The following is a 25,477-nucleotide window of genomic DNA, read 5'->3' on the forward strand; positions in this document are numbered from 1 at the left end:
GAGACTAAAACAGCATTTCATAACAAATTACTCAAGTTGCTTGCTTGGAATCTCTTTATGTAAACAAATTACACAATATTCAAAGCAGAATTATAAGTAGAAAGCTGATGAAAATAAAGTTTTGCAGTAATTGGCATCATGGTCTAGATTTAATAATTTCATATTCTGCTTAATAAAATGCCAAAAATTTTAGTGAATATAACTATGTATGGCTATATTTGGACAGTTATGAACATGCTATTTGGTACAGATATTTTAGGGTGAATTTGTAGGGAAAAAACTTGTGGCAGTAAACCCTTGTTCAGTGTAAACTTCTGAACTCTATCCACTGTATGATAAAATAACTGGCACAGCATATCAGTAAGTAATTAGATTGAACTGTACCTGTTTCTTAGATAAAATATATGGTATAGATATAATTTATATGTGTATATATAATTTATATGTGTATATATAATAAAAGTAAACATTTATATATTTTAATATGTAAAATATTAAATAGGACATATTACTATGATTATTCTTTACTATTAATTTAATATTGATTTAACATTAATATTAAAATATGAAATGGGAGAATGTTAGAAATAATCATGAATAAATATTTATGCACACTTTCAAAAATTTAAACTGAAGGATGGAGGTCATTATTTAGACATTTACACAGGGCAACAAATGAACCGCATTGACTCAAGTTAGCTTTAAGGTCTAGATTTCTCTTCTGCACTCTTTTCCTGTCCACTTTCTCTGGGTTTGACTGTTCTCACTGTTATTCTGACCACACACAATGAAGCAAGGATCCAAATTCTTTTTTTAGGACAAAGATGCTTCTTATAAAACTATAAATATCTACTTTTGATGGGAAGGAAGTCATCCCGCCTTTTTAATATGCAGACAGCCTTCAGAGCAATTCCTCATTTCTGAGTCCCTGTTCCCTTTCACTTGGACACATTTGAAAACGCCTCAGTTCTATGAGTGTTCCTACTGCTGACTGAGTCATACATGATCACAAAGGATCACAGTCCTGTGTGAGGAAGAAAAGAATTGCTGGTAAAAGGAAAAATAAATCCACCATCTGCACAGTAAGAACTAGACAGCTGCAGGGGAAAGGACACTTTTTGTCACAACTGATTTGCCTGCCATTCGGCCCTGGCTGGAGCCATATAGCTCTTGGAGTTAGTAGCATCAATAAAGGAAATTTTGGAAAATAGGGTTAATGTGTAAAGTCTTTCATGGTTGTCAGAGGAGTCTGGGCTATGGGATTCCTGGCTTTTTCTCATGGAAAGAGGAAATACATTTATAAGGAAATGTATCCACACTGTAGCAACCTATAATAGTTAGAGATGAGTGTTCCAAAATTATTTTCTAAGCCGATAACAATTAAACCCTTTCTGATTTTATGTTTGCCAGTCTTTCTGCTGGATACTCGAAATGGGAAAACCCTGTCCCAGGACCTAGTCTTGAGTATGACTGTGTGTGTTCCGCCTTTCTTCTTCCATCTCACTCTTCCCTAACCACAAAAATTAGCTTATTACACAACAGTGAAAAGGGGGTTGAGCATATCCTTAGCATGTTTCTGTATGACTATTCTTGAGGCTCATACCTGGAGATATATAATAAATTAGAAATATAATAAAATTAAGAGACAAGCAGCATGTTTTACTAGGACCACATGACCAAAGATAACAGAATGTAGAATAACCACAGTACCAAACATAAGCTCCATATGACATCATTTCAGTGTGCACGTCCATTCAATGTACATTTTAGTGCTGTGTGAACAGCGCTGTGTTAGATGCTCAGAGCACTTAAGCTGCAAGACACTTTTGCCTAAATGTTCTTTATTGCTTGTCACAAATCTTTAAGATACCTATTTAAATGTAGTGATCCTCCAAAGATCAACACAGGACAGGAATTGTGTCTTCTGGGCTCCAGACAGGGAAATACAATTAATATAATGAATTCCTCAATGTGAAAAGTCTTATGATGAGGTACAAACAGTTACAAGAACAGGAAATTAGAACCTAACCTAGTTCTTGGGGTAGAGTGGTCTGGGCTGAGGGAGACAGTGCTGATGTTCTGGGATGTTTTTCTTAAGGAAACAAAAATAATCAGTGGATTAAGATTTATATTAGGAATACCACATCTCAGGTATTGTGCTTAGAACATTGTTTAGTTGTTTATTTATTGTTATTACAACCTTATGAGACAGATACATTTATCCTCATTTTACAAATAACATTTCTGAAGCTCAACGTTATTAAACTTATCCAAATTCACACAGCCAGTGGCAGGAAGATGTAATTCCAGTGTCCTTGCCACTCTCCTATCAGAGGGCACTTTAGAAGGACAAACATTTCACTCAAGGCTTCGATGAAGGGCTGAGTGACAAAGGAGTGAGTAGCTCTGACTGGAGGAAACCAAACTTGCACAGGGGAAGTTCAATAAGCGGAGGGAGAGAAGAGTGAGAAAGTATATTAGAGCCAGGCTGTGAAAGACAGGGGCTTTCTGAGATAGGGCATTTGGATGCCCTTCACTCGATGTGCAGGGGTAAAGCATGGATGCTTTAAAAAGACCTATTGTTTAACAAAGTTAATTTGACAGCAGAGAAACAGCTGGAATGAAGAGCAAGTGGAAACTGTAAGGAAGCTAGTGGCGGTGCTCAGGGAAACTGGTGGTTCTGGCAGAGGAACCGAGGATTGAATGGACTGGAAAGACAGTTTAAAGATACAGCTGAAAGGATTCTGTCACTGATTTAACTTAGAGAAAAGCTAGGTTCATAACACAATGTTGAGGTTGGAAGCATGAAAAAGGAAAGAGCAGTCTCTTTTAACTGTGATAAGCACAGTAAAAAGGAATGAAAGAAAAGGTGTTCAAGAAAATGATACATTGCATATTAAGAGTGTGTCTGATTAACAAATTTGGATACTTTTTAAATGACAGGGAATATTAGAAATGCAATATAGGATATCAAGAAACATGCTAGGACTGGGAATTCAGACTTGTGAATGGACATCTGATGGCAACAGTGGACGCCAGTGGAGAAGTTAAAGAAATAAGATGTCAGATGATGAGAATGCTGTTGGTGGTGGTGATGCTGATAGTGGACAATTACAAAACGTTTATTACTCACCAAGCACTACTCTAGGTGGTTTACTGATATGAATCCAATCCTCACAACACCCTTATACACGAAGTGCTACCACAAGCTCCATTTTATGAAGGACACTGGGGCAGGAAGAGGAAGAGTGTCTTGTTCTAAATTACACAGCCGATAGGAGACTGGGATTGAGCCTGCTGGTGTGGAATTATTATGGATAGACAGAAAGATGAATAGATGATAAATATAGATATAGACATAGATATAGATACGGGTATAGGTATGGATATGAATATGGATATATAGATAGATATATAGATAGATATATAGATATATAGATATGTAGATATAGATTGATAGATCATAGATAGATAAATAGACAGAAAGATAGATAGATAGATGATAGATAGATAGATATTGATATCTGAACCACTATCATCAGCTTGGTTGTGTCATCCCAGAGAGAGAAATAGAGAGGTCTGACAGACACAATCCAAAGGGCTGGTGGTGATTTAGTCTGGGGAAGGGACTGAGATTGGGGAAATATTGAAGAAATACTTCTAATTTGTCTCTGTATTTTGAATTCCTTAAAAAGGTGAAGGCAATGACTTGTATGACTACAAATGACTGAAACAATATCATTACTTACATATTAAATAAATATGTCATTATAGAGGACAATGTAGAATATAAACATAAAGGTAAAAAATGATTTTTCATAATCCTGCTATTAAGGACAACCACTGTTGAAACCATGTTGTATTTTCTTCCAGTCTTTACAACATTTTTGATCTTATTTCATAGAGCTCATGATGAGTTTTACTTGGGTGTCAAATGATATTACATTATTTCTCTATTTCTTTAAAAAAATATGGGTGTTTTTTTGTTTAGTTTTTAAAAAAATATATGTCTTTATTGATTTTAGAGAGAGGAAGGGAGAGAGAGAGAGATAAAAACATCAATGATGAGAGTCATTGATGGGCTGCCTCCTGCACCCCCCCGCAAGCAAGGCATGTTTTGATCTCCAGTCCTATGCTATTGTAGCTGCATAAGCTTTTCTTTAGCTCCGACATTCGGGGATTTTTGTGTAGATGTCACTGTAGTGAAGAGGTGTCTACTGGCCTGGTTTTGCCTTGAAATGAAGTGAGCATTCTCCATTTACCTGTCTGTGTCTCTTGATTCCTCTTACCTTTGTCCTCTCACATACTGAGCTGACGTAAATTTTATATGATCTCAGCAGTGATTTATCACCTGAGGGGAAAGAGGTGGGAGCCCTACAGAGCATCCTGGAAGGAAAACACCATCAACGCAGGGTTTGTTTACTGGTTTGTTTTCTTCCCCCTGTGTTTGCCAAAGCTGCTACACTGAGGGTCAGTTTTTGTCTGTTCTGGTTTGTTTTATAGCCTTTTTGCATGCAATGTTATGTTTAGGCCAACCTCTATATCATGTAAGTAAGGTGTTGTCGCCTCATTCCTTTCCAAGGTTCCTGGCAAGGTGGAGAGAATTTGCCAGAAACTTCTGTCTCCCATGGGGAGGCAGGGCTCTATCGGGCAGTGCTATCTGAGCTTAAGCACCTTCTTCCAACCTGGTTGCATCACAGCTAATAAAACGTCCTTGCGTTTTCTAGCATATGGCAGCCCTCTCCTCCTTAGCAGCATACGCTGGTGCAAGCTTTCCCTTAGGTAAAAGCCTTTTAGTAATTTCAATAGAAGATCAGCAAGTAGCTGGTTCCTATGAGGCAGAGGGAATAGGTTATTATCTGTGCAAGTCTGGATCCAATCAAGAGACAAATTATCATACAGTAAGTTAAACAGGGGCTGCTTAATATAAGCAAATATTAAGTGATGATAGGAGAGCAAGTATAAAGATGACTAGGGGGCTGAGGAAGGACGACTGGGAGCAGGGTTCGGTTCTCACTGCAGAATGTGTGGCGCCTGCCTCTGAATGGTGGAGAAGCTCGAGGTATGGCCCAGGCAGCCGGTGCACCGGCCCAGGCCAGCGGAACAACCTTGGGGCCCACAGGTCCCCTGCGCACAGGACCTCAGCAGGACCTTGGAGCTGGGAGGCCTCCGTCTGCAGACCCCAGCCTGCTGGTGTGGCGTCCTGGGTGGGGTGGCTCGCTGACCGCCAGCCCCACAGCCCGCAGCCTCTGCGTGGGGACAGCGAAGGGAGCGGGGCAGCCGCAGGCTCCAGGGTCCAGGGTTAGGTCCATCCCCACGCGCCCTCCGGCTCCCGCGCTGCCGGGGCCCCAGCAGGCCCAGGGGCTGGGCAGTGGGGAAAGTGCCTTCTTCAGAAGCCTGGTGAGGGGGCTCAACCAAGAACTGCCTCTTCCTTCTGGAGTGTCTCTCATCGCCATCTGCTGGCACGTTAGGGACAACTGCATCCCCAAATCCCTTCCCCCTTGCCACATAGCATAACCTAATCGTGGGTGTGATCTCACATCACATTATAGGGAAGAACAATTAGGGGTTCCACCCACTCAAGGGGAGGGGGTCACACAGGGTGTGTATTCTGGGGCTCAACTTAGAATTTGAGCTACTACAAGCTGCATTATTCATAATCACCAAAAACTGGAAATGACCCCAAAGCCCCAAATATGTGAATAAATAAGCACACTGGGACACATAGTGTTATGAGCACTCCTCAGCGATGAAAGGGAACAAGCTATTGCGATACACACCGCTTAATGGACCTCCAATGCTTTATGCTAAGTGACAGCAGCCAATCTCAAAGTTTGCCTGCTGTGAGATTCCATTTAAATAACATTATCAAAATTATAAAACTATCAGTGGTTGCCAAGGGCTGGGGAGGGGGTCGTAAAACTTGACTTCAATTCCTAGTAGTAATGGTAGTTACCAGAATGCATGCATAAGTAAAAATTCATAGAGTAAATTTATAATACATGTATCAAATAAAAGTAAACTATACTGGATGTAGAATTAAATAATAATAATACTTTAAAATAAACAAACACAAAAACTTGTATATTTTTATGTTTCCACCAGAAAAAGATGTGTAAATAGTTCCTGTCTCCAGATACCCACAAGTGATTAAATGCATTTGAAATTTTTGTAATTTTCATAGACCAAAATAAACTTTATTTTATTTTGCATTTATTTGATTATAAAGAGCTTGCACATTTTATATATTTAATAGCATATGTATTCATTCTTGCAAATTTATCTTGATGTCCACTGTTTGTTTATTTATTAAGTTCTTGATATATTTTTAATGATTTATAGACACTCTTCAGAGTTTAGGCTATTTTATAATATTTAAATTATAAACATTTATCAATATTTTCTCATTCTGTTGCTTGTGCTCTAAGTCAATTTATGATGCACCCATATTTAAATACAAATTTTTTAAATTTCCCAATATTGTCCAAACATATCAAATTTTCCTTTTCCTGTTTTATTCTTCCTGATTTTTCCTCCCCTACTGCAAGGGAATAATCAATCGCAAGTATATTCTTATAAATATTTTTATGCTTGATAATTTACTCTTTGATCAAGTTCAAAATTTAGTAGGTTAAGAGAAGCTTTTGTGTGTGTTTTTTAAGACCAGACAGAGCACAGTTGTTGATGGAAACAGAGTCAGTGGAGATTTGCAGCCTGGGGTGGTAATGAAAGCTGGGTTGATCTGACTGAGCCTGGAAAATGGCCTACTTTGAAAAGAAAAACCAGTAAGGAACTGATGGACAGGTAGTATAAGATAATAATGAAAAGTGAGAAGTTGCTGTAAGGATGTAGATATAAGGCACTGGGGAAATCAGAGGGAATTACAGAGATGAGACTCAGAGCAGGGGCTTGTAGCAAACGCATGACGGGAAAGCCAGAAAAACCCATGAGATTAGACACAACCAAGATAGGAAGGCTCACAAGCAAAGAGACATCCAGTCACTGCTCAGAATAATAGAAAAGTCAGTAGGGGAAAGAGCAGGGTATTGGCATTCCTGTGTCAAGGAGGAAGGTACTGGATTAAAGGAGGCAAAGCGAGAAGCAGAACCCCAAAGGCTGGACTACAGTTTACAAACAAAAACCCAAAATAAGAGCCTATTGGGGGCCCACATATAATAGAAAAATTATGCAACGTGAAAGTATCACCACAAAAATAAAGTGTCATATTTAACACGAACTGGCATAGGCCATAGCAGGACCACAGCAAAACAGACTAGCTGCTGCCTCCTCTGACTCACAACCAAGGCTGGCTAATTCGAGCTAAGCAGAAGTTCACTTGGCCAGCCCCGGGTAGACATAGCTACAGTTGATGCCAACTGAGCTACAGGAAGGCTCCTGGAACTGCCATCAATGCAGTTCACTATAGAGACTATGTAAGAGGTAAAAACCTACATGATGATTAAGAACTTAGTAGTAGAAAAGAAGAATCTGTCAAAAACAGTTAGTCCAACCCGGCTGGGTGTGGCTCAGCGGTTGAGCATCGACCTAGGATCCAGGAGATTGAAGTTCAATTCCCAGTCAGGGCACATGCCCGGGTTGTGGGCTCATTCCCAGTGCAGGAGGCAGCCGATCAGTGACGACTCTCTCATCAATGACATTTCTATCTCTCTCTCTCCCCTCCTCTCTCTGAAATCAATAAAAATATATTAAAAAAAATAATCCAGAAGCTGGAAATGTCATCATATATACATATACATTTATCCATATGCAGGTATAGATGTGATCTTGAGTTATCAATAAATATTGATAAAAATATTCAAATATATTTAATGTTTAAATGTTTGATCGCACCTCATCTTAAATTTAAAAAGGTAACCCAACACTAAATTTTTTCAGAAACATCATTTATAGATTCATATAATTTCAGGAAATAGTTGAAGGTCTGGCAAATAGTATGTTATAAATAATTAGGTTAAGTAAAATGATGAGCCTGATCTTTTGTTCATATCTTTTTAGTGAATGATTTCAATGACTACTATCAGATTTTGTTGGGCCATGAAGAAACAGAGATAGAAATGACAGTCTCTTCCTTAGAGACACTCCGGCATTCATATAGCAATTATAATTAATAATTAAAGTTTGTTTTTAAGTACAACAAAAATGCAAAGGGAAAGTAATTAACTTTACCAGGTGGCCACTGAGATAAGCATACAGAGGAGGTGATGTACGAGCTCAGTCTTGAAAAATGAGTTAGAATTTTTCAAGCAGAGAATAAAGATGAGGTGGTTCTTGTTTTTTTGTTGTTTTTTTTAAAGTAAAGAATCAGCAGGAGCAGAGAGATGAGCAAGTGAGAGAATATACAGTACCTTCTAAACATGGCACAAAATGTGATTGCCTCATTGATCTCTTAAAACAAGGGGAGTCATAAAGGTAGTGTAGGATCTAACTCCCCTTCCTGTCATAAGATTCCCCTTTTTTGTCAACCTGAATTTTAAGAGTTTTATTATTAAATTGTTTTATTTTACAATATCTCTAGGAAATTATTTTATGAATTTTTCAGTAGGTGTAAAAAAATATGGATGTAGAGTGCTGGATAGAGGTTAAGAGCAGGGATGATTGTTGAGTCAGCAAATAGATAGCAGAGAAAGCCATGTGAATTAATAAGAACATCAAGGAAAGCATGCACTGTAGGAAAACACACACCAAGCACAGAATTTCTGCATCACCAAAATGTAAAAGCCTGGGAAGGCAAACTATTCAGAACTTTAAAACAATTTTTAAAATAATGGTCTTAAAAACTAAAAGAGGAAAGCTTCTGTACAAAAATTAAGTACCATCAAGTGTTGCAGAGAAGTATTAGTTGAGGAGTTAAAGAGATACTTATTTGGCAACTAGAAAGTCATGAGCAATTGTAATGGGAGCAATTTTAGCAAAGGGATACCAATAGAAGTAGAACCAAATGGAAGTTGAGAAATTAGAATGGCAAATACAGACTATGCTTTCAAGGACTCTACAGGAAAATTCATAGGAAATTCTAGAGCGAGCAAAATCAGGAAATTAGCTTATAGGCCAAATAGAAGTGAGGCTAAACTTTTGTTTTGTAATTTTTATTTTAGAGTAGAAAAGTCTAAATATTTTTGTGTACTGAAAGGACAGAGAGTAAAAAGTGAATATATATATATATATATATTTACAGATTAAAGTAATGAAGAAGGTAAGAGATATGATAAAGGGCATAGATGGAAAAAGTAACCTTGGAGAGAAGAGTGTCTTCATCTGAGACAGAGTTGAAAAGGTAGCATCAAATACTTAAATTTAGAAGTAAAAAGACAGGGAGGTTTTGGGTTTTTACTTTATGGCCTCCATTTGTTTTTTAATAGGAAGACATTTCAAATGTTGAGAGTTAAGAACTAGGAAGTCAACACTGGAGACAATATGAAAGAAAAAAAGTTCACATCGAGTGTCCATTACTATGTACCAGTCCTTAGGGCACCTGCTCCCTCACATATCATATCTCAGACAATCCATACAACTTTGGCAAGCTTCATATTAAAATAGAGACTTAAGTTTACAGATGAGGAAACTGAAGTCCAAAGATGTTAAGTATTGACCCAAAGGCACACAGGTAGTGAGTAGCAGACCCCAGATTTGAAATGTCATCTGTCCGGTTTCAAAGCCTATATTCTTTTGGCTACATTATTTTACTCCCTCTCCCACCTCCAGAATGGTAGGGACTTGGAAAATTCAAGGGCAGCTAATAGGGGACTGAAAGTATGATTGACAACATATGAGTGAGCTCATCTAAACAACAATGGTGACAACCAACATCCTTTCATTGTCCCTGATGCTCAGCAGCTTGGGAGCAGCAGTGGAGACAGCAATAGGTTCAAATGAACCAGGGTTAGTAAATCAGAAAGGTGAACACACAGAGAAAAAAGTAGTTTGTGGCGGTGATTTGTAAATATCACTGCAGTGAGGTTTCCACTGCGTCAAGAAGGGAGTAAGATCTGGAGAGACTGATGAACTGAGAGAACAGGAAGATGTCTACAGACAGTTGAGGATGAAGATCGAGTTTAGAAAAAAGAGTGGAAGAGCAGTGGAAGGCACAGATTCATGTGGAATATGCCTGCTTAGGCACAGCTATTACCATCATCATTAATTTCTTTATATGGCACTATCGTTTACAAAATAACTTAACATATTACCACATTCAGGAAAGAAGCACCGCATAATGGAAAGAACTTGGCCTTGGACCATGAAGCCCAAGTTTGGCCACTTAGTGTGCAGCCTGAAGAAGCAACTTAACTTCTTTTTACTTTCATCATTTGTTATATGAAAGCAATAATTCCTCCTCTGTGGGAAGTTATGAGCATCGAAACAAATGACCAAAAACATCTGGCTCAAGGAAATGTACTCAATACATGGTGTTATATTTATTAAGATTTTTTTTTTTTTTTTTATAATCTTCATTGATTTCAGAGCGAGGACAGGAGAGGGAGAGAGAGAGATAGAAAATAGAAACATCAATGATGAGTCATTGATCAAGCCCGCAACTGGGCATGTGCCCTGACTGGGAATCGAACCCCCATTGCCTGGATCCTAGGTCAAGGCTCAACCGCTGAGCCACATCCAGCCGGGCTATTAAGATTCTTACTGAGATTATTTAATTCTCACAATAAGACTGTGAGGTAGACAATATTACTTCATTCATATCAAATTTTACATTTAGAAGATGCCCTCATCTCATTTTACAAATAAGAAAATGGAAGATTAGAGAGAAAAACAGACCTTCCTGAGGAGGTTGAATGGGGATGAGGTGACAGTTTGTTAATTTTGGTTCAAAATTTTATCCCAGAAATAAAACTGAATCTATGTATTGATCAATCTATATAGACTACCAAAGTCTGACAAATGTTTCAGATATGAGAACATGGATAGGCATATGAAACCATATTTTATATTTTACTCTTGGAAGAAGGAAGGCTATTGTCGGAGGAAAGGAAAAGGTTGACACAGAAGCTTCTTTACTTCAAGTGCAAAAGGGAAAAAATATTTAAGAGACAGAGAAACTGGGGTATCTCTGCTCTCCAGTGGCACTGAGAGGCAGTGTAGAAAACGCTGAAGAAAATTATAAAGTCAGTTAAAAGAGAGGGTGGAGGCACAGCAGCCAAAGTGCCTTGCCAAATGATATTTCCCCCCAACATCAGGATAATAGAAGGGCTCTGTTCTGCGTGAGTGTCTTATATTTCTCTTCATTTTCTTGCTGGGAAATGATGGTGATGAATAGCATACCAAGCACCCCGTATTCCTATTGAACTTCTCTACTCCTTGTTCTTACCTTTCTCTGTCCAGCTGTCTTATCTATGCAAACTCTCAAAATAAAGTTTTCTGGAAAAATATATATACTCTATTGAAGAATTTTAAAAGTTAACACAATAAGTAAGGAAAAATAGAGTTTACTTACTTTAAAATATATTTTCATTTCTCTTTGGAAAATAAAACCTGACAAAATTCAATTTGCCAGACTGAAAATACACATCATTTTACTTAAGCCAATATTTTAATTAGACCACCAAATTTAACTCTCTGTACATCTGTTCTATATCATGTTCATGAATTAGCAATTGCATAACATGTGATTGAATTTTTAACTAATTTAACTTGAGTACACTAATAAAATTCAAGTTAGTTTACATGGAATCAACATTTATATACTTACCTAACTTTACTCAAATGTCTTAGTGAAAATATTCTTGAAAACAAGAAAGTCCAAGCATGTTAACGTGTTTTCTCCTTATAGTCATTAAGTTTCAATGAATGTCAAATGTATTTTTAGAGTTGGAGAATTTTATTAACATCTTAAGGAATATTTTTCAAAATTTCTCTAGACTTTCAAGAGAATATTGAAAAACTGAATTCATTTGACTATTTTCAACCTAAAGCAGACTAATGTAGCTACTACAAAACATCCACGATTACTCAATAGTCATCATATAAAGAAAAGAAATCATCTGGGTGCCACAGTATTATATATTTGAAAAGCGATAAACTATGACAACAAGTTATTAACATGAGGTACAAAAGTCCATATGTAGAAAGCCTCTGCTTTCTCTATGTATTTAACTTATGTTGTGGGCACTGCCCATTATGTTGTTACTGTCCCTTATATAAAGTTATGTCATAATTATATCTCAAAGCTCAAATATGAAAATGATAAATAATTGATTTTTATTGAGTACTTCTATCACTAGTGGACTAAATTTTTAATTTGTATATGATTTTTATATTCAAAATATTTTATATTTAAATACTATGTGTATTTATGCAATTCTTACTATCGACTTTATGAAGACAGTATTATTGACATCTTTGTAAAATATCTAGTTAAGTTACAGTGAAGAAATGAAAACTCAGGTATTCCTAAATCCAAAGCTTATGCCTTAATGTTGACACTCGTCCTTCTTAATGACAACCGTATAACACAACTTTTTTCCTGGACTTACTTTGTTGACAAGAAGGTCAATATCATAATCAGTCAATATTGGTTTTATGCTTCTTCCCTGTTCCTGGTTACCTGTCACCTCTTTATATCCAACTGTTCTCTTCTCCCACTTTTTCCAATTTTATTTTTGACCCTTGTTTTAAATTTTCTATCAGTTTCAAAAAAAGCAAAATAAAGAGATAATTGGAAAGATCTTTCACTGAGTGTTTTCTCTATGTCCAACACTGAGCTGGATATTTTATATTTGCTCCCTCATAAAATCCCCAATAAATTCCATTTGGCAACTGTGGAGCAGCTCTTAAATGGCCAACCAAAGACAACAACTCAAGAGTGACTCACAATTTCTAAGTCTAAATTAATATATAAAAAATGTTCAATTTTATTAGTCATCAGGAAAATGAGAATTAAAACCACAATGTGATCCACTACACACACACATCAAATGACTTAAAAAAGACAATACTCTGTATTGTCTGAGGGATAAATACAACATTCATATATTACTGGTGGGCATAAGATTGGTACAAAAACTGGAAAACAGTTTAGTAGTATTTGCTAAAGCTGAACACATGCGTCCTCTATGACACAGTAATCCTAGTCCTACAATATACTAAGCAAAAACTTGTACATATGTTAATGAAAGACATGCAAAAGAATGTTCACAGCAGCACTGTAGCTGTAACAACCCAAGTGATCAGCAAAAGAAGAATGCATAAGTAAATTGAGGCATATCCATACAGAGAAATACTACACAGAAATGAAAATACATGAAGTACAACTACACACAACATAGATTATTCTCACCATATTATTAAGCAAAAGAAGCTAGACAAACACCACAAAGTGTGTGCTGTGTGATTCCATCTACATAAAATTCTAAAATAGTCAAACTAATTTATGGTGATAGAAGTCAGAAAAGTGGTTCTATAGGGAGGATAGTGACTTTAAAGGGGGAAAACAGATTTTGGGGTTCTGGTAATGCTTTCTTCCTTGATCTGGATGTTGGTTACAAAGATGTGTTCAATTTGTGAAAACTAATCATAGTTACATTTTTTGATCTGCATAATTTTCTGTATGAATTTTATAAGTTGCCAAAAAAAGTGCACCTAAAGACTGTTTTCTATGCTATGTTGCTTAATTTATGTTCTAAAGACCAGACAAGTAAAAATAAATACCTATTATTATATTATCAACAAACCTGCTCAAGAGTTGGCAAAATCTACATAATTAAAAGAAAAAATGTGTGTGAGCGGGTACTTATAAATTCTATCTTATAAACATTTTAACCAATTTCTTATTTCGAATTTGTTAGAATCTTAGAGTTCTACATTAAAGTATCAATGTAACAAAATGCATTTATTCATTAATTTACTCACTGATTCATTCATTCTATGATTATTGACTAACTACTGGATCATAAACACTTAAGGGTTCTGAGGAAGTTCATAACCCTCTAGAGCTTGAGAAAAAAATGCAAATGCCTGTCAGGCCCAGGCGGAGATGGCAAACTGGCAAAGAGGCTGGATGTAAGCCTGCATTGTGCCAGTGATGGGCACTGGGTACTATTGTTCTGCACATGCCCTGAGGAGCAGGACAGCAACTGCTTAGCACTAACCGACTTTTTCATGTCTGTCCATTCGAAATCACAAACTATTATGTGAAACCAACCAATTTTCAAATGTAGGCTCTATAAAATAAAACCAACAAGAAATTCTGTTCGTGACCAACAAAGCGCATTTGTGAGCTGAATCGAGCATATGGTGTTAGCTTGTAACGTCTGATCAAACTGGAGACATGAATGCTACGGTTCTACATCCATGAGCATCTCATTGCCCTTTAGATGCTCAACCATTCAAGCATCAGACTCATTCTCTGCTTCACTGTAGCCTCAAGATTAACAGTTAAAAATAAATCACTTAATTACATACATTATGGTTCATTCTTACTAAGAAATACTATGCAGCCATTTAGATGAATGAGAGAGAACTGTTATGCCCTGACATATGCCCATGAAGTATTTTTGAGTAAATATCATCAAAATAAGAACTTCAGGTAGAATATCAACATTTTTCTGTTATTACAGAAACGTGCACACACATTTCAAGAAATAAACTATTGACAAAGGAGTGCCATGGAAGAGGTGGGCAACAGTCGGTACTGGAGCACTTTCATGTTTTGTTTTATTGACTCCTTTCATGTACTCATATTTTTAAGTAGAAGAAAAACTCTCATAGCAGAGCTCACTGCTCCATAAGGATCTGACCTGCTGCTTCTTTAATGAGTTACCGTTCTGGCCCAACCTAAACCTCTCCTGGTCCCTCCTTCCCCAGTGGCCAACAGGAAAGTTGCTCAGCAACACAGTATCACCTGATTTCTCTCTTCACCTTCCTTTGCTCACAGGCACCTGGTGCTGGAGCAAGGCTGTTTACTCACTGCCTCACACACACACACACACACACACACACACACACACACACACACACACACAGTGCAAAGAGAGCCGGGAGTGAAGTGTGGCAAGCAGTCTGCCTTCCCAAGAGCTTTCATACAGTCATTGTCAGACAAAAACCAGAACAAGAAATTCTGCTTTTCTTCCCACCAGAAGATCATGTCACCAGCTTTCACTGTTAAGACTGACAGGAGAGAAAAACCTGAAGGAACAATTCCTCTATGCTGAGGCATTTTTAAATCACCTTAGGGATTTTAAAAACCACAAAGATGATAGATTGCAAGATGCTGGAGAAACTGTCATGTTCATCTTCCAGTGCCATGGGATTATAACATTATCCTTTCTATCACCTGCACTGAAAAAAAATCTTTTAATTTGCAATAAAAAAAACAAACAAAAAACAATGTAGTAAATGGCTGAGTGCCCAATGGACACGATATAGCATTTCTTTAAAAATATTAGTTTGATTTAAATATTCTAAGCCTTCTTTATCTACACAAAAGTTTTGTTTTGCCCGGCTGGGCGTGGCTAGCAGTTGAGCGTCGACCCAGGATCCTGGCGATCGGGGTTCGATTCCCGGTCAGGGCACATGCCCAGGTTGTGGGCTCGATCAATGACTCTCTCATCATTGATGTTTCTCTCTCTCTCCCTCTCCTTTCCTCTCTCTGAAATCAATAAAGATATATTTTTTAAAAAAGTTTTTATCTTTATTTTTAAAGGACTACGGATATATTGTCTTTTTTTTATAGCTATGACATTAGTGTAATTTCCTTTTTCACATTTAGATTTACATATCTATTTCAATGTATAAACTATCTCCACTCACCCTTTTAAAAAAAGAGTACTCTTGTCAGGTAATTTCTATTTTCATTGCTCATAATTTCCATTATATTTCCAGTCAAAAATACATATACACCTGATCTGCAGAATGAAAAACTCATAGACTGAGGCCAAATTAAACATAAACCTGACTTCATAGGGTGATACATTTTACCTGTTAATCACTTACTTGAAATGAGAATATAAAAACTTGCCAAATATTTTAAAACATAAAACCTTTCTATGTACTATTTTTGTATAAATGGATCAGGAAATTACAGACCAGCGTTACCCTTTAAAACAGGTGACTAATAAGGTTTATAAAATTATATTGCTGCAAATTATAATCTGGACACTTTTGTTAACTAAAAGCATATTTAATGTATAAAATTATTTGAGAATATAAATTTTGCTAAATGCTCACTGTAAATTTCCTATATTTATTCTATTTAAATGACTAACAGCCACCCTAGATTTTTACAAAAATATTTAAAAGTTATTACCTTTAACATTTTTTACCTCTTAAGATAATTGCAGCTAAACAACAGAAATAAACAAGGACCTAACAGAAACCTATTAAAAGAACAAATTTGGAAATCTTTGACATTTTTGTGGGTTTAGAAGCTAGGTGTGGCAAAAGTTGACATTAAACAAAATAATTTGTGAAATCAAGATATGAGTATTTCTTTGCGAAAAACACAAATAATATTAAGTGCATGGCATATTGATCTGAGTTGTGAAAAACAAAATACTAATATTAGTCAAAAAACCCTGACGGGTACTATTTAAACCTCTAGAAACTGTAACTAGTTTTATTGGCTATTCTAATGAAATTTTCACTCTGTACTATAAGAAGAAACTAAAATTTAATATACTAAGAAACAAATATTAATTAAGTACCTCTGAGGAAAATATATCTGATAAAAATTCATGTATTTATAACATGTATATTTCTATTTTATATACTTGTGTTATTGCCTGAAAATGTATTTTCAATATTTATTGAAAATAAAGGGTTCAAGCTCTGAAAGAGCTATGAGATAATATGTAAAATATATTACTCTAACACACAAAATAGTAATCTCTTACTGCACATTACAAAATATTTAACTAGTGAATACAGAAAAGTAGCAAAAATACATCATTTCTAGTTTATGAAGGAGAAATGTGAACTGACTTGGTAAGAACATTATTTGGGTATAGCTTCTAACAGATTTCCAAAGAGATTTTATACTGGATTGAGGTATATATACATACACGAAATCTTATGATTGTGAAGTTGATAATATTCCAACTTAAATAGCTGAGCTGCTACTTTCTGCAAGAGAGGAAACGTGTCAAAACCATGACTGAAAATCAAAAAAGTGAATTATTGCTTATCCTTGGTGCCAAATACATTTGCATGAGTAATTTATTCAGCATATTTAAAATTTTATATAAAATAGGCTTTAAATTAAAATACACTGAGAAAATATACCCTACACTTATGAAACATGGCAGTAATTTATAGTCAAATGCTCATGCTCTCAAGGACAATCAAATAGTCTCATGTTTGGGTAGACAAATTCTGGAGATGGCCTGAACATCCCTTAATCTTTATGGTTCTTGCAAGGAGGAATGCAGGATTCTTTTAAGAGAAGAGCCATGGACAAATTTAGAAAAGAATCATTTCTTACCCTTTACTTTGTGTCTTTGCCTTACATCCCCAAGAAACATCCTCTTAAGACACTTGTACTAATACAATCTTCCTTTCATATGTAAGATATGCAAAGGAAAGTATGGTAGGCAGATTGCAGCTCCACATAGAGATGTCCTGTGTAATCTCCACCGCTTGGGTGTGGGCGGGACCTACAAACCCAATACAATGAGGAACCACTCTCCAGATTTTAGTACTTTATATGGTGATGGTATAATAATTCTCATAATTAGGTTATGTTAAATGACTTCCTCATAATGTTTGGATAGGCAGATTCTTTTGCTGGCCTTGAAGAAGTCTACTGCCATGTTGTGATAGGGGCATGTGACAAGGAACTGAAGGTGGGTGGCCTCTAGGAGCTAGAGCAGCCCCTGGGTGACAGCCGTTAGGAACATAGGGGCTTGTGTCCTACAACTGCCTGCAACAAAATTCTCTCAACAACCACAAGGTCTTAGAATAGGGCTCTGAAGTCCAGAAAGATCACAGCTTACAGAATACCTTGATTTCAGAGACAGGGAAGCATGGAACAGACTGACGAATCTCAGCGGGAATGGGGGCAGGGGGAAGAGATTAACTAAAGATGATAGTGTGGTGAAGGCTTGGGAAGGGTGGAGGGGGTCAGTGGAGGAAAAAAGGGGACATCTGTAATACTTTAAACAAGGAAGATAAAAAAAAACCTTGATTTCAGCCTTGAGAGATCTGGAGCAGTGGGGTCAGCTAAAGGAGTGTCTGGAATCCTGCCCCACAGAGACTATAAGAAAAACCTGTGTTGTTTTTGGTAATTTGTTTTGCAACATAGAAAACTAACACAAATAGTAACATGCTAATATCATTAATGCTAGTCATTGTGTTCTAAGGGAAACAGACTGTTAAGTAATGAAAGTGATTTTAATTTTGTTGGGAGTTCAAGGCCTTTCCCACTTCTTAAGAAATATATAGTTTATACCTGAATCTCTGGACCTCTACATTTAACACATAATTTCCACTTTCTTTGAATGGTGAGTAAATTAGAGGTAGGCATAAACTTGCAGTATTTTACATAGTACTTTATATTTATATAGCATTTTACTATTTAAAAGGTATTCTAAGAAATCTGAAAGGATAGCAACAGAGACATGCATTCTGTTCTCCAAAAATCCTCCCAGAAAAACATATGAATCAACTAGAAATGCAAAACCAAAAACTCATTCACAATACCTACAGCAAAAGTAGCTATTAAGAATACCCCTGAGCCCCCAAGTACCAGCAGTGCTCAAGAACTACTGCGAGCTATAAACCACACAGAGTATTCATATTTTGCAGGAAGAAGCAGAGAGAAGGAACCAGGTTTTGTCAAACCTGAGAAAGAAAGAATTCTCACTTTTGACAGCTGAACCCGGGAGAGATTTTTGCTGATTTAATCTGCGGCTGATTACAAGGGGTCTGTGGGAGGGATGAATCCCTACAAACCCTCAAAATGAACCTGCCCACCTCACTTCCAAGAAAAAACTGCAAAGAGTAGAACGCGGATTTTTCAGGAAAGGGGTAAAGAAGGTCAAGGAAAAGGCAACATCAAGACAAAAGAGGAGGATATCATAGCCAGAAAAAAAGTATATATATATATGTGCATACATATATGTGTATGTGTGTATAAAGTCTCTTTATTTTTTAATACTTCACAGAACAAAGCACAATGGTGGGTTCTAGAATATGAAGCTAGATGTTTATTCTGATCTATACTGCCCTCCCAAAAGTTCAGGAAAACTAATTTCATATAAAAAGAGCAATAAAAATAAAAAAGACCCCAGCTAAGTCCAGTACAGTGTTATCACAAGAAAAAAAGAATAAGAAACACATTACTACAGACAATGAGGTTTGTCAAAAGATGTGCCACAAAACTTACGGAAGCCAACCACAACTTACTACTTCAAAAGGAGCAAAAACAAATCAAGACAGTGATAGAAGCAATAAAATAAAAGCATAAACCAAATCTGGGAAAACTGAAAAAACACACAGGGTGATAGAATTTAGGAAGGTCTTTGAAATAAAAAGAAAAAATAACATTTTGAAAAAGAAGACTAGCCCTGGCCAGTGTGGCTCAGTGTTAGAATGTCCCTCCCTCCCCTGCACTAGGGTCGCAGGTTCAATTCCTGGTCAAGGCATGTACCTGGGTTGCAGGTTCAATCCCACCCCATCAGGGTGCATGCAGGGAGCAACAATTGATGTGTCTCTCTCACACCGATCTCTCTCTCTCTTTCCCCCCCACTCCCTCCCTTTCTCTCTCTCTAAAAAGCAAGGGGAAAAATATCCTCAGGTAAGGATTAACATCAACAACAAAAAAGAGCAAAACCCCCCCCAAGAGTGTATGGGGGGGGGAGTGAAAATTTAAACAAAAAGAGAAATAGGTAATTTGACCTGGGTGCTTGTTGCACAGGGGTATCCATTTGTGGAAATGATCTAGAAAGACAGTCGCATGCTCTGTACTTAAGTATTTATATTATACTTCAGTAAGAAATTTAAAATAATGAAACGAAAATGTAAAAGTGATTCAAAAGAAAGTTGGCTTCAATCCTTTATGCCAGAAGACCCTGGTTTGCATTCACATTTTACTGAAACTCCTCTCAAATGTCTCCAAAGACTTTCTAGGTCCAATGACACTTGCCTCCTTTGAGACAAGTGGTACCTCACTCTCCTCTGTTCCTCCGAACCCTCTTAGTCACTCCTTATTCATCTCCTTTCAAGTTTTCCTTCCTCTGCCAGCCTTTCAAATACTAGAGAATCAGTGTTTCTGCACTCCAGATTCAGCTGCTTTCCCTCAAATACTCTTCTAAGCAATAACATCATACCTTAAGGTCCCACCTTTCTCACACACACACACACACACACACGCACACACTGATTATTCTCAAATCTACGTTTCCAGTTCAGGTCTCTCTGCCGAAAAACAGCCCTTTATATCCAACTGCTAACGATGCCTCTCCATTGACTACCCCCCAGCCCCCTCCTTGGCAAACTGGCTCCCCACCCACCCTTCCTTAACTCCAAGAAGGTAAGTGGTAACATCCTCCAATTTGATAAATAATTTAAGTTTCTGTATCTGCTGTGCTAGGAAAACCTTCTTCCAACACTCCTACACATTTTATATATACACCAAAATTTATTTTCCTTAACAATTCTATTTCTGGATTAAATAGGTAATATTACTGCCTTTGTTTTGTCATTTTCAGTCACTTCCTAATCTTCTACATTCTAATTACTCATCTCTTTACCAAATGTGCCCTCTGAGTAGCATTAATCTATTGTCTATCATTTTTTAATGTTTTTTCCTCTTACAAGTGTGATTCTGAATTTGCCCTAACCTGGTTTGCCTTATACTAACTACTCTGTTCAGTCTAATTACACGGATATTCTCTAGACATTCTACTGCCATCTAAATAATGGCATTTTCCAAGTTACTTTGATAAAGTGAGAGGGTGAGAGATAGAAAGAGAAAGCAAGTATGAGAAAAAATAAGACAGATGGACAAAGAGAGGAAAGAGACCCCTTTAGGGACCATTAACTCCCTAGGGTTCAATAATTCGATCTATTGTGATATTTATTTTGATAATACCCTCTCCTAGCTCTAGGATAATTTAAAAAAATATATTTTTATTGATTGCAGAGAGAGGAAGGAAGAGGGAGAGAGTGATAGAAATATCAATGATGAGAGAGAGTCATTGATTGGCTGCCCCCTGCATACCCCCTGCTGGGGATGGTGCCCTGACTGGGAATCGAACCTCAATCTCCTGGATCATAGGTCGATGCTCAACCACTGAACTACGCTGGTTGGCCAGGCTCTAGGACCAATTTTTAAAATAAATGTACATGGAAATTAAAGGGTTACAACTGAGAAATACCAAACATTTTTATGTTCTCACAAAAACCTTTGTTCCCTTTACTGTTAAAGACTCTGCTTTTCTTCCCAATTGAGAAATAAAATGGAATTGTTGTTCAATGCCCTTTCATCAGCAACATCCAATAAAATATTAAGTTACATAAACTCCCCTGCTGAGCAGCTTCTCACATCAGTCCTACACTTCCTGTCCTTTGCTTTTGTGACAACACTATTAAATATCCTTGTGATCCTTTAATTTCTCTCTGCCTTTCATCTCTCCCTGCTTGACTCAGTCTAAAATATTACTAATGTCATGTCAATCAAACACTGCTCAAACTCCTTCGTGATCTTCATGTTGTCTTTAAAATAACGAAAGAATGCCACTGTCTAACATTAAAATCCTCTGCCAATTTGTCCCAGCTTTACATCCTGCTGTTCCTGACCAACTAGACTATTGTCTGCAGACCTATCCCATATGTGCCTGCCTCTACATTTTTTAATCAAAGTATTTGCTTTGTTTATATTAATTTCTCATTCTCTCAGATAAAATTTTATCAAGCTTCCAAATGGAGTTTGGGGAATAAAACTCACTGTTCTCATTATGACATGGCCACAAGCTCCTCTCATGTTATATACAGATTTTTTTTCAAAATATGTTTTCAACCATATTTAATACTTCAATAACTACATGAGAAAAACACTTAATATCACACATATGAAGGTGAATTATACTTCTGTTAATGACAATCCAGCTTGTATTGAACTACCTGTCTCACAGATGATGATGAACTAAGTAAAAAAATATAAAAACAATTATTTGAAGGCACTGGAGATTAGTTAAGAGCAGACAAAGCCTGCACAGTTTTTAACTTAAGGAAACCCCCAGTTCATGTTATGAGAGAGGCTAGAATCAAGCAGAAAGCTCAAGGCTTTTTATCTTGGAAAGCCATAGATGAGAGATGTAAAGTACCAGAGCAGCTGAAAAGCAAGAAGACATATCCACAAACAGTGAGGAATCCTGAAATCTGTGTGTATATTCTCTCACAAATCTTTGGCTGACACATGAACTGCATATACAAGCAGACCATGAAAAGCAGTGGCTGGAAAGTTGAAAAAGACTTTTGACTGCTGACCATCAAAAGAGAGATTTGAGTTTGAGTCCAACAGAGTAAACTGCCTACTAGAATAAAAATCAACCCTCTTCAAAAAATAATAGAATCCAGGGTCGGAATGAGAGTATATGATCTAGGATGTTCATTACACAATAAAAATTATTAGACATGCAAAGAAACAAGAAAATAAGATCCATAGTCAAGAGAAAAGGCAGTCAATGCAAACGTACTTTAGGTTGACCCACATGTTAAAATTAGCACCCAGGGATTTTAAAACAGTTGTTAAAAATATGTTCAAGGGCTTAAAGGAAAGTGCCATTATGAATAAAACCTAAGGAGAATGGACAGTATGTAAATAAAAATATACAAAGTGATAATTCTAGACTGAAAAGTACAATATCTGTATGAACCAATAATGGGCTGGGCTTAACAGCATTATTAGAGATGTCAGAAGAAAGGGTTAATAAACTTGAAAATCAATCAATATAATTTACCCAATTTGAGAAACAGAGGGGAAAAAGATTGAATAAAATAGACAGAATTTTGGTGATCTGTGGGACAATGCCCAAAAGTCTGCTATATATATATATATATATGAAACTTGAATTTACATCAGAAAGAGATTAGAAGACAATCAACATTTTTGAGATGCTGAAAGAAAGAAAAAAAACGTATCCCAGAATTCTACATCCAGAGAAAATATCCTTCAAAAATAAAGATGAAATAAAGGCTTTTACAGATAAATGAAAACTGAGAGGAATTTTTTCCAATAGATCTGTACCACAGATGTAAGTATTCTGGCTTTGTTTATATGTAACATGTGTTTGTACACACATCAGTATGTATACATGTAAACATTGTATATTTGTATGTATGTAAATATTCTGACTGCACTGGACCTACTTTCATTCTACATCTCCATCTAAAGTTCTCCTTTTATATCATCTGCACTGTTTCTTTAAAATAATTCAGTAAATGCACTGTACTGTGTTTGTGCATGCTACTTAACTTTAATCTACAACTAGGGGTGATTAGTTAACATTTAAAATACGCTAATCAAAAACCGGGCCTATAAGGACACTTAGCAGATGAAGCACCTCAATCAGGGCACTCCCCAGAGGCAGCTTAGAGTAAGCACTTCACATATTGTTAATTATATGTGCACCTGAGTGATAACTAGTATAGGGAATATCAGAAATAATTTTTCACTAGAGAAATGCATATTATTCTCTATATGTGCTGGCTGAAAATATTTTAGAGTCATAGCTGCCCTCTCATAATTGAGATATCAGAATCAAGAGTCTAGCAGCTCAGCTACAGAATATGTAGAGCTCTGTTTTATCTGTGTCACATCCTAATGCAGGATTCTGCCCTCTGACCTGAGTGAAAGGTAACAAGCAGATCCTGATATCAGAAAATTGTTCAATATGCTACAGAGTGAAACTGTGATGGTGATGTAAGGTGCTTGAAAATGTGCCTAAAATAAATGAGAGTTGACAGTTTACCCAGTTTGTTGAAATAGGTTATATTTCAACCTATTTTGTTTACTAACAAGCCATATCACCTGGTGACAGGGTCTGGGGAAAGAGACAGATGGCTCTCACCCACTCAAGACCTAGCTTGTCAGTTTGCACTCTCTCCCCGCCTCCAATTCCACCTCCCTATCTCACTTAGCTAAGGAGTAATTACAGAATCAACAAGTCCTTGCATGTCCTTTATAAAATACTATATGTAATAATTTTATTCATATAAATTTATTTATATATACATGCAGATATAAATTCATGTGCATAGTCATTCTAGTTTGGTGGTTACATTAGTAAAGATTTATATAAGAACACAATGGAGAACATAGCTTCATATTAAGAAATATTTTTAAGTGGATAAATTAAGGAAATGAAATTGTCCAGTGAATGAACACATAAAGAATTAATTGGTTCAGGAATTTTACAGCTAACAAAGATTTTAAAAGCACTGAGAGATCATTTCTCTGACTCAAGCAAACTGAATCAGTATTTCACAAATGCTTTCCTCTTTCGTCGAAGGAAATCCCACAACCTTTCTTTGAAAACAAAGTTCCTTTCATCATTATTTGTATTGAGAGCTCTGGATGAAATCATCTTACCTCTGCATGGTATCCAACTCTGATGAAGGCACAAAGTGGGTCGAAAGCGCCAGTCCCACAGGTCAGCAGGTGTGTCCGATTATAGGGATGCAAAACCCGGACATAATTTGCACACTCACTCTAAAGCAGAAAAAAGAGAAATTGGTTAGTGGAATAAAAAATGTTTGGCCCTTTTTTGATTTTTGTCTTTTCCTAGCCCCAGGAATCTCCTGTTTAAGTCTCCCTTGGCTAGAGGAGGCAAGAGGGGCAGATGAAAAACAGACAAGGAGCAGTGGGAGAAGAGACCTGGGTGACGGATGTACATTTTTGTTAGTAGCAATGTAGGAATTATATTTAATAATGGGAGTGAGTCATTTTCATGAGTCTAGTACACACTGAGAAATAAAAAAAGGAACTGTTCAGAAACGTATTCAAGCGTAAAGTTTTGCATGGCAATATGCTCCACTAAGTAATTAAGTTATTCTCAATGCTGTTATTTTTTAAAAGTATATATAAACAATCAGCATAAAGTCAGAAAACCAATAATTAGAAAAAGCTTCTTTATTCAGAAGAAAACATATGCAGACTTTAGAGAATTACAGGGTTTGAATGTTTTGAGAAAATAAATCATATCTTCAGACATAAATTCACATAAAGCACTTTCAGAGAATTTCTAAGTAAAGAGATAGAAAGCTAGCCAATAAAAATAACATTTTATAGCGATTACACTAAGATATATTGTTTGGGGATCAGCAAACTTTTTCTATAAAGGATCATATAGTATACATATTTAATTTGATGGGTAAACTAATCTCTATTACTTACATTCTGATTGCAACTACTTACCTCTGCACCTATAGCATGAAAACAGCCATAGACAATACACAAATGAGTGTGTATGCCTGTGTTCTATTACAACTTTATTCATGGCAGGCCACATTT

At 36.5% G+C, this 25,477-nt stretch overlaps 1 protein-coding gene across 1 annotated transcript in view; it reads right to left on the reverse strand.

The window, feature by feature from the left end:
• The window catches only part of SEMA3E (semaphorin 3E), a 227,502-nt gene that overhangs the window by 58,765 nt on the left and 143,260 nt on the right, over nt 1–25,477 (reverse strand). Inside the window, exon 4 of the mRNA XM_081147630.1 lies at nt 24,557–24,676. Within this exon, the coding sequence (XP_081003756.1) occupies nt 24,557–24,676 (120 nt within the window). The remainder of the gene's footprint in view (nt 1–24,556; nt 24,677–25,477) is intronic.

The sequence above is a fragment of the Miniopterus schreibersii genome, assembly GCF_964146895.1.
Source record: "Miniopterus schreibersii genome assembly, chromosome: 9".
Taxonomy (NCBI): Eukaryota; Metazoa; Chordata; class Mammalia; order Chiroptera; family Miniopteridae; genus Miniopterus; species Miniopterus schreibersii.